The sequence below is a fragment of the Tachysurus fulvidraco genome, chromosome 1 (assembly GCF_022655615.1).
Source record: "Tachysurus fulvidraco isolate hzauxx_2018 chromosome 1, HZAU_PFXX_2.0, whole genome shotgun sequence".
Taxonomy (NCBI): Eukaryota; Metazoa; Chordata; class Actinopteri; order Siluriformes; family Bagridae; genus Tachysurus; species Tachysurus fulvidraco.
The window spans coordinates 19,746,406-19,760,506 of NC_062518.1; the positions used below are offsets into that span (position 1 = coordinate 19,746,406).

Below are 14,101 nucleotides of genomic sequence, written 5' to 3' on the forward strand. Positions count from 1 at the left end.
ATACGCCGTATACCCACCAGGAAAGGCCAAGGATTTCCGTATACCCACTAGGAAAGGCCAAGGATTTCCGTATATCCACTTAAAAAGCGTGAGGATACGTAACAATATCGTTTTGTGACAGAACTTTCATTCATAAATTAACCCCGCACTGTGTTGCGAACTCAATTTTCATTTTTGGATGAACTTTATACCTTTAAGAGCTACATTTAGCCTTAAATGTTATATGAATATGGGACCTGGAGCACAGGTTTTATCAGCTGATTGTCTTTTGTTGCTTATCATAAATTGGAATGTTGATAACACATAAGCAGTCTTTAATAATGCTCTCAATTACATGTAGATGCATATTTTATGCGTTAGTGAGTGTGGTGGTGCCTATGGGGTGTCGCTCTAGGATGGGTGCGTATGGGGGGGGGGTCACAGTATACTCACTACAAAAACCTAGACTACACCACTGAGTAAATCTATTCATGAAATCATGATTATAGTAATAATATAATAAAATAATTTCACGTCGAAGAATCGACTCATCCATGAACGATACAGCACCAGACTTAATACCGGATTACTGTGTGTGTGTGTCCAAAGTAAAAATACAGAAACAGACAAATTTACACGAGTCGAGTGTCAGTGTTCATGTGATATAGCCGATTCAAAGAGTCGACTCATTGATAAACAACACATCATTACTTGTGTGAATGCATGATTACGTCACTTGAGAGTCTGTCTCTCTCTTCCTGTCTCTCTCTCTGCGTGTGTGTGTGTGTGTGTCTCTCTCTCTGTCAATCTCTCTGTGTCAAGCACTCTCTGTCTGTCTGTCTGTCTCTCGTTCTCTGGAAACAAAAAAAAACCCATTACCGTTCACTAATCGAACCTACTCAAAGAATCGATGCTGTCGAAGAACAACACATCACCACAGTGAATGAACGCCCGATTTTGTCGCCTGGAGCAAGTGTTCACTCTGAACGCGTGCGTGCGTGCGTGTGTGCGTGCGTGTGTGCGTGCGTGCGTGCGTGCGTGCGTGCGTGCGTGTGTGCGTGCGTGTGTGCGTGCGTGTGTGTGTGTGTGTGTGCGTGCATGCATGCAAACGGTATGAAAACTGTCCAACTTCTTACAAACACTGCTTGTGGTTGAGACAAAAAAAAGAGAAGCTGTTGTAAAAACAAACAAAAAAAAACTGTAGTAAAATAAGTCTTAGCCATTTAGCCACTTAGCTCTGTCCTGTTCCTCTCCGCCCCTGAGGAAGTTTTAGGTTGCTATGCTAACATCCACTGAACCGGGAGGTGCAGAGGGAAATAATCTGCCTCTCGTCCTCTCACTCATCATAAATGACTGATAAATCCGTCACGTTTTGTTTTACTTCACCTGAACACACGAAGTTATTTTACCAGATGTCCATTTCTGAGGTAAATAAGCAGGAGAATCGGTGAGTGCTCCTTTTATACGAGTTTTAGGGTCAAACGTGAATGTGTTGAACTACGAAAGAAATGTCTGAATTATACCCTTTTATGGAGTTTTATAAAGAATTCAATTGCAAAGACTAATAATAACTAATAAAAAATAAAACAATCCTACCTAAAATAATTAGAATGTATTTATTTAAACAAATATGGAATTTAACAAAACAAAAATGGAATTTAAACAAAACATCGTGTGATTTATTCAGTGAAGTAACTTAATAGAGCCAACAAACAGATATGACTTAAATTTGACAGATTTATATGTGAAAACTAAAAAAACTAGACGAATGATAACTTGTAAAAAAAAAAAAAATAGACGAATAATAAACTATTTTGTATTTTATTTTTTTTCCTTTAAATTTTTTTTTTATCTCAGAAACTTGGTGCCTCATTGTGGCTTCCTTCACTCCAACTGGGACCTGTTTACTGTTTAAAAACAAATGACTCAAAGTTAATTTAAGGCCAGATTTAACGATCATTTTAAATTAAAATTAAAACAGAATCCAGTTAAATACGGATTATATAATTTTTAAGTGTGTATATCGTCCCAGTACCCGTCCAGACAACGTATATTTATACATGTTTAAATTGTTGTTTGTTCATATTTTTGAATACATATTCAGACTTTTTTTTGTCCATGTTTTGTAAAAACTAGTTAAAATAGATAAAATGAATAAAATAATAATAATAATAATAATAATAATAATAACAATAATGCTGATAATAATAATAATAATAATAATAATAATAATAATAATAATAATAATAATAATAATAATAATAATTGCGGGTTATTAAACATGGATTCCCAAAATTATTGCATTTTTTTTTTGATTTTCCAAAAACAAACAAATGAACTCATTGGATTCTGCCATTAAAAAAAGTATTACATTTGGAATAAAGTTTGTAAAGTTCTGACGACGAAATACATATTTATTTATTTTTCTTGCTGCTTGACATTGTATTTTTATTTTTATTTTTCTTCTTCTTAATTTGACTGGATCATGTATGGAATTTTATTTATGTATTAATTTCTTAACAGTTGAACAGAAACATTAAAAAAGACATGCATAAAAACCTAAGTGGGATTTTTTTCACAATTCCTACATTACCATCTGAACTTTCATTTGAGATGAAAAAACACTGTACCTTCGATGTTGACCTCCTGTTGTGGACCCTTTTTTTAGTGCCTTTCATTACTTATTGCTTACTTTATAGCAGCTATAAATATGTTGTTTTTTGTTTGTTTGTTTGTTTTTTGTTTTTTACTCAGCAGCCTCTTTGGTTTCTTTATCTTGAAGTCACTGTGTAAATACAAAACACAAATCTTGAGTCCTGAAGAAGTCCAGTGCTGATCGTTACAAAGCCCTCACTGGAGACTCCTTCAGTGAATATCTCCTTAGAGACGATTTCCCCAAATCAACAATTGGATAATCCTAGCATTGGCAAATCGCTGTGATTGTAAGGGGATGCATCGGGATGCATCCCAGTGACTGGTTGATTTTTTATTTTCTTTTAGAATGATATTAAAGCATCCGGGCAATTATAATGAGCAATATTTTTTAAGTTTGGAAGAACAATCACAGGTAATGGCTTAAAGGTGGGGTGCACAAAAAAATGCTTCAGAAAAAGGCTTCAGAAAACTTGGGCCGACTAACAAAACAAACGTGTATTCAATGAGCAGAAATTGGCGTGTCTTATCAATATGTGGCAAAGAGAGTGTTCAGTGCGCGTGTCTGACATTAGCAGAAAGCAATTGAAACATTGACATGGCGGATACCTGCCGTTACCTCTGCCTCGGGTTCTAGGAGTCGAACGTCGTCTTTCACGTGAAACGGAGCTAAACTTTTCACGGTACAACACACAGTACTACAAAAACACATTTGTTATTACCATAGTATTACTCATTCAGTTCATTTATTGATAAAAATATCCCCTTGGCGGGGCACGGTGGCTTAGTGGGTAGCACGTTCGCCTCACACCTCCAGGGTCGTGGTTCGATTCCCATATCCGCCTTGTGTGTGTGGAGTTTGCATGTTCTCCCCGTGCCTCGGGGGTTTCCTCCGGGTACTCCGGTTTCCTCCCCCGGTCCAAAGACATGCATGGTAGGTTGATTGGCATCTCTGGAAAAATTGTCCGTAGTGTGTGAGTGTGTGAGTGAATGAGAGTGTGTGTGTGCCCTGCGATGGGTTGGCACTCCGCCCAGGGTGTATCCTGCCTTGATGCCCGATGACGCCTGAGATAGGCACAGGCCCCCCGTGACCCGAGGTAGCTCGGATAAGTGGTAGAAAATCCCCTCGGCCACTTGCCCCAGCAGGTTCTGCCATAATAGTTACCAATAGTACACAAATGACTGCACCTCTAATGACCCATCTGTCAAGCTCCTGAAGTTTGCAGACGACACCACACTGAGCGGCCTCATCCAGGACGGTGACGAGTCTGCTTACAGACTGGAGGTTGAGCGGCTGGCTGTCTGGTGCAGCCTTAACAACCTGGAGCTGAACACGCTCAAGACAGTGGAGTTGATAGTGGACTTCAGGAGAAACCCCCCCTGCTCTTCCCCCACTAACCATCATGGACAGCATTGTCACAGCAGTGGAGTCATTCAGATTCCTGAGAACCACAATCTCCCAGGACCTGAAGTGGGACATTCACATTGACTCCATTGTGAAAAAGGCTCAGCAGAGGTTGTACTTCCTTCGTCAGCTGAAGAAGTTCAACCTGCCACAGGAATTACTGAAACAGTCTTACACTGCCATGATCGAATCCATCCCATGCACCTCAGTAACTGTTTGGTTCAGCTCAGCCACCAAATTCGATCTCAGAAGACTACAGAGGGTAGTCCGGGCTGCTGAGCGAATCATTGGCACAACTCTCCCCACTCTCCAAGACCTGTACTCCTCCAGAGTGAGCAAAAGAGCAAAGAAAATCACTCTGGACCCCTCACATCCAGCACACTCCCTCTTTGAACTGTTGCCATCTGGTCGGCGCTAGAGCCCTGAGCTCCAGAACGACAAGACATAGGAACAGTTTCTTCCCTCAAGCAATCCACCTGATGAACAATTAACACCATGGAACACACAACTCCTAATATGTGCACTATGTATACCTCAATTGCACATTTCATACTTGCACTCTGTACATACATGCATACATATTGTCTGTACAGTTTACTTCAACTGCACATTTCACAATTGCACATGTGTACATACAAATTGTATATATTGTATACTTATTTGCATATGTATATTTCATGCTTATTTAAACTGCACATTTCACACCTGTAAATGTGTACATACAATTTCTTCTATACTGCATATGACATCCTGTTACACTGTGGAGATTATGTCACTAAAACAAATTCCTCGCATGTGTAAACATGCCTGGCAATAAAGCTGATTCTGATTCTGATTCTGATTCTGATTCTGATTCGGGTTAGGGGCGTGTTTGTTTTGGTGATTTCAAATGTCAAAATTGGCTTTCAAACATCGTGCACCCCACCTTTAATAGCCATTTGAGCACAGTTGATTGTCATCCGTCATAGACGTTATCCACACGTATAAAGTTAAAAATTCAAGTTTTTGGAGACGATTTTTAGTGTGCAGATCTGTGAAAGCTTCGGGTATTCCACGTTTCAGGGACGTTTCAGTGTTTCAGGCCTCGACAAAAGTAATAGAGGAGATTGAACGAAGTCAGACACGTAATTGGTGAAGGTAAGGTTTATGGAATTGGTCCAGATGAGTTATTTTTTCTTTACATCGGACAAGAAATGTCCTTAGTAACATAACATAACGGCAAATAAAGCTGTAATGTTCTGCTTCTGAAAACTGGTACCACGATTGTCTCAGCTACCGATTAATTCCCAGTTAAACATAACAAACCGGATGTTACCATGAGCAAACAGGCAGCAGTGTGCGAAGTATTAGCGTCATGAATTATCAGTTGGACAAAGCCATCTAGAGTTTCTCATGACAAGGCGTCTCACTCAGAAAAGTCAGAAAAGACATTAATCTGTTTAATTTATTTGTATTTATTCAATAGGTAGTATAGTAATCCGTATTCAAATATACATTCAACAGCTTTACAAGTATTGTATGACAAACCCGCCACATAAAGAGATTAAAAACTGATTAAAAAGTTTCCAGTGTCACTGTTTAAGGTTTTCCACCATGGGCAAGTCTTCAGGTCTTACTTATTTTTATGTTTTTTTTACTTGTTCTTCAAGCAAGAGATAAAAAGACAGGATTTCAAGGGAATGAGTGCAAACTTGTATCGTAGACTTTCTCGTAATGTGAATCAGAATCAGAATCAGCTTTATTGCCAGGCATGTTTTCACATGCGAGGAATTTGTTTTAGTGACATAATCTCCACAGTGTAACAGAATGACATATGCAGTATAGATGAAATTGTATGTACACATTTACAGGTGTGAAATGTGCAGATTAAATAAGCATGAAATATACATATGCAAATAATATACAATATATACAATTTGTATGTACACATGTGCAATTGTGAAATGTACAGTTGAAGTAAAAATAAACATTCAGACAATATGTATGCATGTATGTACAGAGTGCAAGTATGAAATGTGCAATTGAGGTATACATAGTGCAAATATTATGTGTTGTGTGTTCCATGGTGTTAATTGTTCATCAGGTGGATTGCTTGAGGGAAGAAACTGTTCCTATGTCTTGTCGTTCTGGAGCTCAGGGCTCTGTAGCGCCGACCAGATGGCAACAGTTCAAAGAGGGAGTGTGCTGGATGTGAGGGGTCCAGAGTGATTTTCTTTGCTCTTTTGCTCACTCTGGAGGAGTACAGGTCTTGGAGAGTGGGGAGAGTTGTGCCAATGATTCGCTCAGCAGCCCGGACTACCCTCTGTAGTCTTCTGAGATCGAATTTGGTGGCTGAGCTGAACCAAACAGTTACTGAGGTGCATGGGATGGATTTGATCATGGCAGTGTAAGACTGTTTCAGTAATTCCTGTGGCAGGTTGAACTTCTTCAGCTGACGAAGGAAGTACAACCTCTGCTGAGCCTTTTTCACAATGGAGTCAATGTGAATGTCCCACTTCAGGTACTGGGAGATTGTGGTTCTCAGGAATCTGAATGACTCCACTGCTGTGACAATGCTGTCCATGATGGTTAGTGGGGGAAGAGCAGGGGGGGTTTCTCCTGAAGTCCACTATCAACTCCACTGTCTTGAGCGTGTTCAGCTCCAGGTTGTTAAGGCTGCACCAGACAGCCAGCCGCTCAACCTCCAGTCTGTAAGCAGACTCTTCACCGTCCTGGATGAGGCCGCTCAGTGTGGTGTCGTCTGCAAACTTCAGGAGCTTGACAGATGGGTCATTAGAGGTGCAGTTATTCGTGTACAGGGAGAAGAGTAGTGGGGAGAGAACACAGCCCTGGGGGGCACCAGTGCTGACAGTGCAGGTGCTTGATTTGAGTTTTCCCAGTCACACTAGCTGCTGCCTGTCTGTCAGAAAGCTGGTGATCCACTGGCAGACAGAGGAGGGCACGGAGAGATGGGTTAATTTGGGCTGTAGGAGTGATGGGATGTTGGTGTTGAAAGCAGAGCTGAAGTCCACAAACAGGATCCTCACATAAGTCCCATGTCTGTCCATTTGCTGCAGAACATAATGCAGTCCCATATTGACTGCATCATTCACAGACCTGTTTGCTCTGTAGGCAAACTGCAGGGGGTCCAGTAAGTGTCCCGTGATGTCCTTCAGATAAGCCAAAACCAAATGATTTCATGACCACAGATGTTAGAGCCACAGGTCTGTAGTCATTAAGTCCGGTGATTTTGGGTTTCTTTGGGATGGGGATAATGGTGGAGCTTTTGAAGCATGAGGGTACTTAACACAGCTCCAGTGACGTGTTGAATATCCGCATGAAGATGGGGGCCAGCTGATCAGCACAGGCTTTCAGACAGGCTGGTGAAACGCTGTCTGGGCCTGGAGCCTTTCTTCGCTTGGTCTTCCTGAAGACCTGACACACATCATCTTCACTGAACTGGATTGAAGGTGTGACTGATTCGGGGGTTACAGAAGGTGAGAATTGGGCTTTTTCAAACCTACAGTAGAACTCATTCAGGTCGTCTGCCAGTTGTTGATTCACCACAGTGCTGGGGGATGGTGTCGTGTAGTTGGTGATGGCTTTCAGACCTTTCCACACTGAAGCTGAGTCATTGGAGGAAAATTGAATCCGTAATTTTTCGGAATAATTCCTCTTTGCCACTCTGATCTCCTTTTCCAGTGTGTATTTGGCCTGTTTGTACAAGACTCTATCCCCAGTTCTGTGAGCATCCACTTTGGCCTGGCGGAGCTGGCTGAGTTTCGTAGTGAACCATGGCTTGTTATTGTTGTAGGTTAAGTGAGATCTGGTAGGAATACACAAATCCTCACAAAAACTGATGTATGATGTTACAGTCTCTGTGAGCTCGTCCAGGTCGGAGCTCACAGAGACGTTATAAAATAACGTTATGTACTTTATCGATTACAACCTCCATTTATACAGATTACATGGAGCTGCACGTACACGTTTTATACGTCGTGTCTGGATGCCAATGTAGGTTCGCAAAGCCATGAGCATTAACAGTAAAGCAACATCCGCCATTGTTGTTGTTGTGTTTGTGTTTGCCGCTGCTGCGCTAAAGTTGCTGGGACACGTGACACGTATACAGTGACGTCACACTCGGCGCTGTGATGGTTCACTAGCCGGTGGAAAGGCAAACCGGTTCTTAGAAGGTTCGCCAGTGGAACCAACTTTGAACCAGCACTAGTGCTAGCTCTGAACCAGCACCCGGTTCTTTCCGGTGGAAAAGAGGCAAGAGAGTCCTAGAGCTACCCTTGGGACAGAGTGATATGCATCCTTTATTGTATTGTAACAGTGATCCAGTGTGTTACTGTCTCTTGTGGGACATGTAACATGCTGTCTGTATTTAGGCAATTCACGTGAGAGAATCACTTTTTTAAAGTCCCCAAGAATTATTACTACAGAGTCCGGGTATTGTTGCTCACTCTCTGTGATCAGATCAGTGATTGTCTGTAAGGCCGAGCTCATGTGCGCTTGCGGTGGAATGTAAACACTCACCAGAATGAATGAGCAAAACTCTGCGGCGATTAGAACGGTTTGAAGTTAATGAAGAGTGTTTCAACATCTGGACAGCACATCTTTTTTTATGTTACCATAAACAGATAACGTGTGTGGTGTTCATTAGTAAAATGTAAAAAAATTATTTTATAGACTTAATTCCACACAGCGGTTTTCTCACTTGTGTTTTGGATGTTTGTCGCATCGTGCCTCGCTATTCTAATTTGCATCAATCAAAGTGAATGAAACGTGCGCTAGAAGACATTTGTGTCAGTTCTGTTTTTTTTTAGATTCATGTTATCTACATATGAGCTTTAATGTTGTGGATTAGCCAGCGTATCGGAAAAAAACAAAAGGCCTCTAATGTTCCCAGGCAACCCGGACAATTACACTAATGTGTTGTCCAGTGTTTATAACCATGTGTGTTTATCACCCTAGAGATGAATTAGGTGACTAGCATTTGATACGGTCTCCACAGCACTGTTGCATAACACAAAGGGGGAATCCACCTGAAGTTCAGAGATCAAGGATATACTGATGAAGCACTGAGAGTGACAAGAAGATTCTCATAGTGCCTCATTAAATGATGATGAGTTTCAGGACGATGCGTCCTCTTTTCCCACATTTTCCTGGTGGGAAGCTGTTCTTTGTGCTCTAGTGTATCCCCGCTTTCTGTTGCTCTCAGCACTTTTTCACCGCCTCTGAGGCCATAAAGCTCTCCATTATTGGTGACACCTGGCATGTTTGCTGTGTTGGCTTTTACATTGACGCAGGGATTTTTTTGGGTGAAAAAAAAACAGTCTGTACAGTACAGGGATTACATTTCACAAGTGAGAACGTGTTTGTCCTGGACTTAACACAAGCAGAATGCTCTTTTATCAAGTTACTTCACTTAAGGACAGATTTAATGACATTATGCCTAAAAAGATTTTGGATTTTTTTTTTATCGTATGTTAATTAAAAAAAAAAATTATAATATGACTTGCTGTTTATATTTTTGTTTTGATTGTATTTATTAGATATTTGTGTTTTTGTAATTCAATTTTTGCCATGAAAATAGCCTTGATTGCTGACATGGCATTAAATAAAATAATCTGATTCTGAATCTGAATCTGTTTGTAGATTCCCAAGTGATAAACAGACGTCAGCATTATTTTTTATTTTTATCTTCAAATCAAAACCTTCAATTTTCTCTGGACTCAATGATAAATACGTGTCTGACCGTTGGAACGAACAAAAAAAAAAAAACTAGAAAATCGCATTCATGCTGATTTCTGGTGATTTTATTTCTTTGTCTACATTGAAGCTGATGCATTAAAGAGGAGGGGGTCCCCTGTTCCAAGATGGCGGCTCTATTGACGCATTCATTCCAATGAACCGCAGTAGCCAAGGCGACATCTAGGTGTAGATATCTATGGACACACACAAGGAATTCGGTTCCAGCTTTTTTGGTTCCAGCTCTTATTTGGTCTCAAAATGGTGTCTGGAGAACTTTTTGTAAAGTCGTGCCTTTTTTTCTGAAAATCGTGTACTTTAGGCATTGACTGGTGGCGTAGGAATAATCAATGTAACTTCTGGTCTTGACACCCAGTTGCATTATTTTTATACTTCTCTGGTGGCAAGTTTCAGAATCTTATAAATCTGCTTGTCTGTGTGCACTTTTGTCTATATGCCATTTTCCAATTTGCGAACAATGACTAAGTATTTCAGATCACCAAATGCCATCAGACCAGAATGTCACAGCACATCATCCTTAAATTTAGAAAACACACATTTTTATGTGTGGAAGTTCAGAGGTTTTTACGCTTGCATACACATTGTCATTTTTAGCAATGATGACACTATCTAGATAAAGATAGACATGTAGGAAGAAGGTTAGCGCTAATGGTGAGAGTTTCTTCACTCAGATTTGCTGCTGTTAAAGTGATTATCTGTTTTGGATTGCACGGTATTTGGCTGTACTGAGTTCTTTAAAAGGATTTTGTTCGATAAAACATTTCTATCTCTTTTTCAGGAATGACATCATTGCTGCCGAAAGCGTCTTGAAACAGTTTCAGCCTCAGGATGGACTATAAAAGAACTTTGTGACAAACAATGATTCGGCATAAAACATAGTCAAGGCTTGTTTTACCCCCGCTCTCGAACCCTCGCCCGGATGTGTATAAGGGTCCAGAATGTTTGCGTGTTTCCGGCGGATCAAAAAATGCCAACTCCGTCAGCTGATGATAACGTGCTTCGTGTTGTCAGTGATCAAGGTGTACTGGGAAAGTCTTGACCAGAATGTATCTAATCATATCAAGTCCTATTCCTTCCGCCTGTTCAACAACTTGGACTTTATAAGTTCTAACCTAACAATTAGTTACGAAGATGCACAGAAGTTCAGCAATCACCGTTACTTAATAAACCACGAGGACAAATGTGCCAACGAAGACATGCTACTCTTGCTGCTCGTCAAAAGCTCGCCTGAAAACTTTGAAAGGAGGCAGGCAATCCGGCTGACATGGGGCAACGAAGCCTACATCCAGAAAAAATTTGGTGTGACCGTGAGAGTGCTGTTTGCTCTTGGCATCCACCCTCATCCAGTGAACAGGAAGAAGTTTCAGCGCAGGTTGATTTTGGAAGACAAAACATATCAAGATCTGATTCAACAGGACTTTCTCGATACCTTTCACAACCTCACGATTAAGCTTCTTCTCCAGCTTGGCTGGACACACACATATTGCAAACATGCACGCTTTGTCATGTCTGCAGATGATGACATCTTTGTCCACATGCCCAACTTGATCCGCTACCTGCAGGAGATGAACCGGACCAGTGTCAAAGACTTCTGGATCGGCAAGGTGCACCGAGGCTCTCCACCCATTCGTAAGAAAGAAAGCAAGTACTACGTGTCTCACGAGATTTACCCCTGGTTCCTGTATCCCGATTACACCCCTGGAGCTGGTTATGTTATTTCCAGAGACGTGGCCTCTAGAGTCTACCAAGCTTCCCTCACCTTAAACGCCTCTATTTATATCGACGATGTCTTCATGGGCATTTGCGCCAACGCGATAGGGATTTTGCCCAAAGAACACGTGTTCTTCTCAGGAGAGGGTAGGGCTCCTAACCACGTCTGCATCTATAACCAAATGATGACATCCCATGGACATGTGAAGGACTTCCATGAACTCTGGAAACTTGCAACAGATCCCGAGGTGCAGCAGGTTTCTTCAGGACTTTTTGGAAAGCTGTACTGCACCATAACTAAAATCAGACTCCTTTGTTCATTATACACTTTAAACACCTACCCATGTAAAGCAGCCTTTTTTTAGGGCCTGGATTGGTATGAAAAACTACCCCCATGCCTGGAGAAGCCCTGTCCTCTTCATCCATTTTTTTTTAAGACCAACACTGTTGAGCTAGAAGATCTGTATATTTATGTATGATGTTCTGGGGTTGGGACCATCTTGAAATTATTACACAACTAACTAAAACTCATCCATACCTTACTTTTAAATCATGACATTTATTTCCTTGCATACACCTTACAGTGTTTGTCTTGTTCCTTAACTTGTTGCATGTTTTCTTTTTACCAAAATCATGGAGAGAAACCAACCATAGAATCTTCGAGTCTCTTTTGAGAAGAAATGTTTACGCCACACCCATACGAGTTTCTTCCCCCAAACTATTGCTACAGATTCGGGAGCACACAATTGAATAGAAGGTCTTTGTATGCATTTGGATTTCACTGCAACTAGTTCCAACATGACAGTACCCCTTTGCACAAGGCCAGCTCCATGAAGACGTAGTGTGGAGGTTACAACTGGAGCGGAAGAACTCGTACAGAGCCCTGACTCCACACCTTTGGGATGGAACACTGGATGGAACACCTACTGTACCTCATCAGCTCCTTTCTTCACTAATAGTTGTGTAGCTGAATGAACCCACAAGAGAAGAGCGGAGCACATGAGGGTGTGTTGGTGTTGCTGGGGTTGTAAAACCTTTCCCCAGATATTGTAGCATTAATGGATTTGAAATTTGCCTCACAAGTTTGCAAGCTTCTGTCCGGCATCTGGGTTTGGTTTGTACGAGCCTGGTGAAAACTGTAGGAAGTGCTAGATCAGTGATCAGAATGTTTGCAGGCAAAAATCCCTGAATCACAGAGCTGCCATTGCTAAACTCTTCAGAACTTGTGCAAGGGCCCAGGACTTGTGCAAAAAAAAAAAAAAAAAAATGAACAGAAGTCACTCTGCATAAAGGCATCTTGTAAATGCCATAAATGTAAAGGTTTTATTCCACATATCGGTGCAGAGAAGCATCGCAGACCTCGGGTCTGAATGACGACAATTCTGTAGAAGTTAAATCGGTATTTCCGAGTTCTTCTTTTGCAGCTTTTTGTGAAAACCTGTTTTGTAATTGTGAACTCTTTATATGCATCCACTACCTAGAAAAATACAGGAAGTGTCTTGATTCTGAGTCAAGTTTCAGATCTTGAGGCTTGTTTCAGGTTTTGCATGCAACATGCGTGAGAAGTGGCGCTTTAGTAAACTCGTGACTTGAAAACTTTTTAAACTTTTCACCGGGTTCTCCAGCTGTTCCACATTTTTCTTAAATTCTCCAATCTATTTATATATGTATGAAATTAATGAAAATTTCGATTGAGGTCCTGGGCTATCATGCTGAAAAAGCTTTAGCTTGAACAGACATTTTCATAGAAATCTTTGGCTTACAAGAGAGGTTCCTATCCTCAAAGAGATTTTCAGTGATCTCAAACCTTGATCACTTATTTAATATATTTTTATTTAATATATTTATTTTTAATATATTTATTATATATATATATATATAATCCAGATTTACCATTTAAGCCTTGTACATGCATATTCAGTAAATGTTTTGACATGTTCTTGTGTTTTGTTTTCTTGATTTTTCCACTCAGTTGTTCAGTCAGAATCATTCATATTAGTTTGGTTAAAATAAACGAATAAAACAAAAAACAGATTGTGAGCTATTCTTAAAGGGGTTATTTGTAAATCCAGTAAATCCAGATACACATCTGCATTGCACTATACTTATGGAAGGTTAACGCTTCTTGAGGACCCTTTTACATCTGCTTACTTGGATGCATCGTTTCAGTCGTTTGCAAAATGGAAAAACTACAAAACTACAGATCTATCTATTACAAAGAAAAACTCTTTTGTTTTCCGCAAGTGTACTCAAATCAGAATCACAATCTGAAAGATCTTTATTGCCAGGTATGTTTTCACATAAAAGGAATTTGTTCTAGTACAGAAGCTCCACAAGATGCACTTATTTCCAGGGATTTCAGAACAGCGTAACAGATGTTGCATCTTCAGGTGGGCGTGGCCTATTTGATAATCTAACCCTAACCCTAACTGTAGTTTTTGGTTGTTTATTTGTCTTCTTAATTAAATCTACCTGTATGACTGTTTTGTGCTTTGCAGTATGCTGTATTGGTTTTTTTTTTTGAAAGAGGGCGTTTTTCCAAGACCTCCGGAAACATGCCCACTTTGCATCGTGGTAACGAAACCCCTGGAATTTAGCGAA

The 14,101-nt window shown here is 40.5% G+C and overlaps 1 protein-coding gene across 3 annotated transcripts; it reads left to right on the forward strand.

Moving 5' to 3' along the window:
• The first annotated feature begins 1,223 nt into the window (after positions 1-1,223).
• On the forward strand, positions 1,224-13,885 carry b3gnt5b (UDP-GlcNAc:betaGal beta-1,3-N-acetylglucosaminyltransferase 5b). 3 transcript variants are annotated; one of them, XM_027148567.2, is made up of 2 exons: positions 1,224-1,426; positions 10,569-13,885. In XM_027148567.2, the coding sequence occupies exon 2, from the start codon at positions 10,729-10,731 to the stop codon at positions 11,863-11,865; it is 1,137 nt and encodes a 378-aa protein (XP_027004368.1). In that variant the 5' UTR covers positions 1,224-1,426; positions 10,569-10,728; the 3' UTR covers positions 11,866-13,885. The 3 variants fall into 3 exon arrangements, with proteins under 3 accessions (XP_027004368.1, XP_027004369.1, XP_027004367.1); XM_027148568.2 differs by having other exon boundaries at positions 1,224-1,406; XM_027148566.2 differs by lacking the exon at positions 1,224-1,426 and adding an exon at positions 4,911-5,173 and having other exon boundaries at positions 10,569-13,884.
• The last annotated feature ends 216 nt before the right edge of the window (positions 13,886-14,101 follow it).

What these genes read in the sequence shown, in the direction of transcription:
- b3gnt5b (XM_027148567.2), top strand. Translation starts at nt 10,729, where the DNA reads ATGTTTGCGTGTTTCCGGCGGATCAAAAAATGCCAACTCCGTCAGCTG.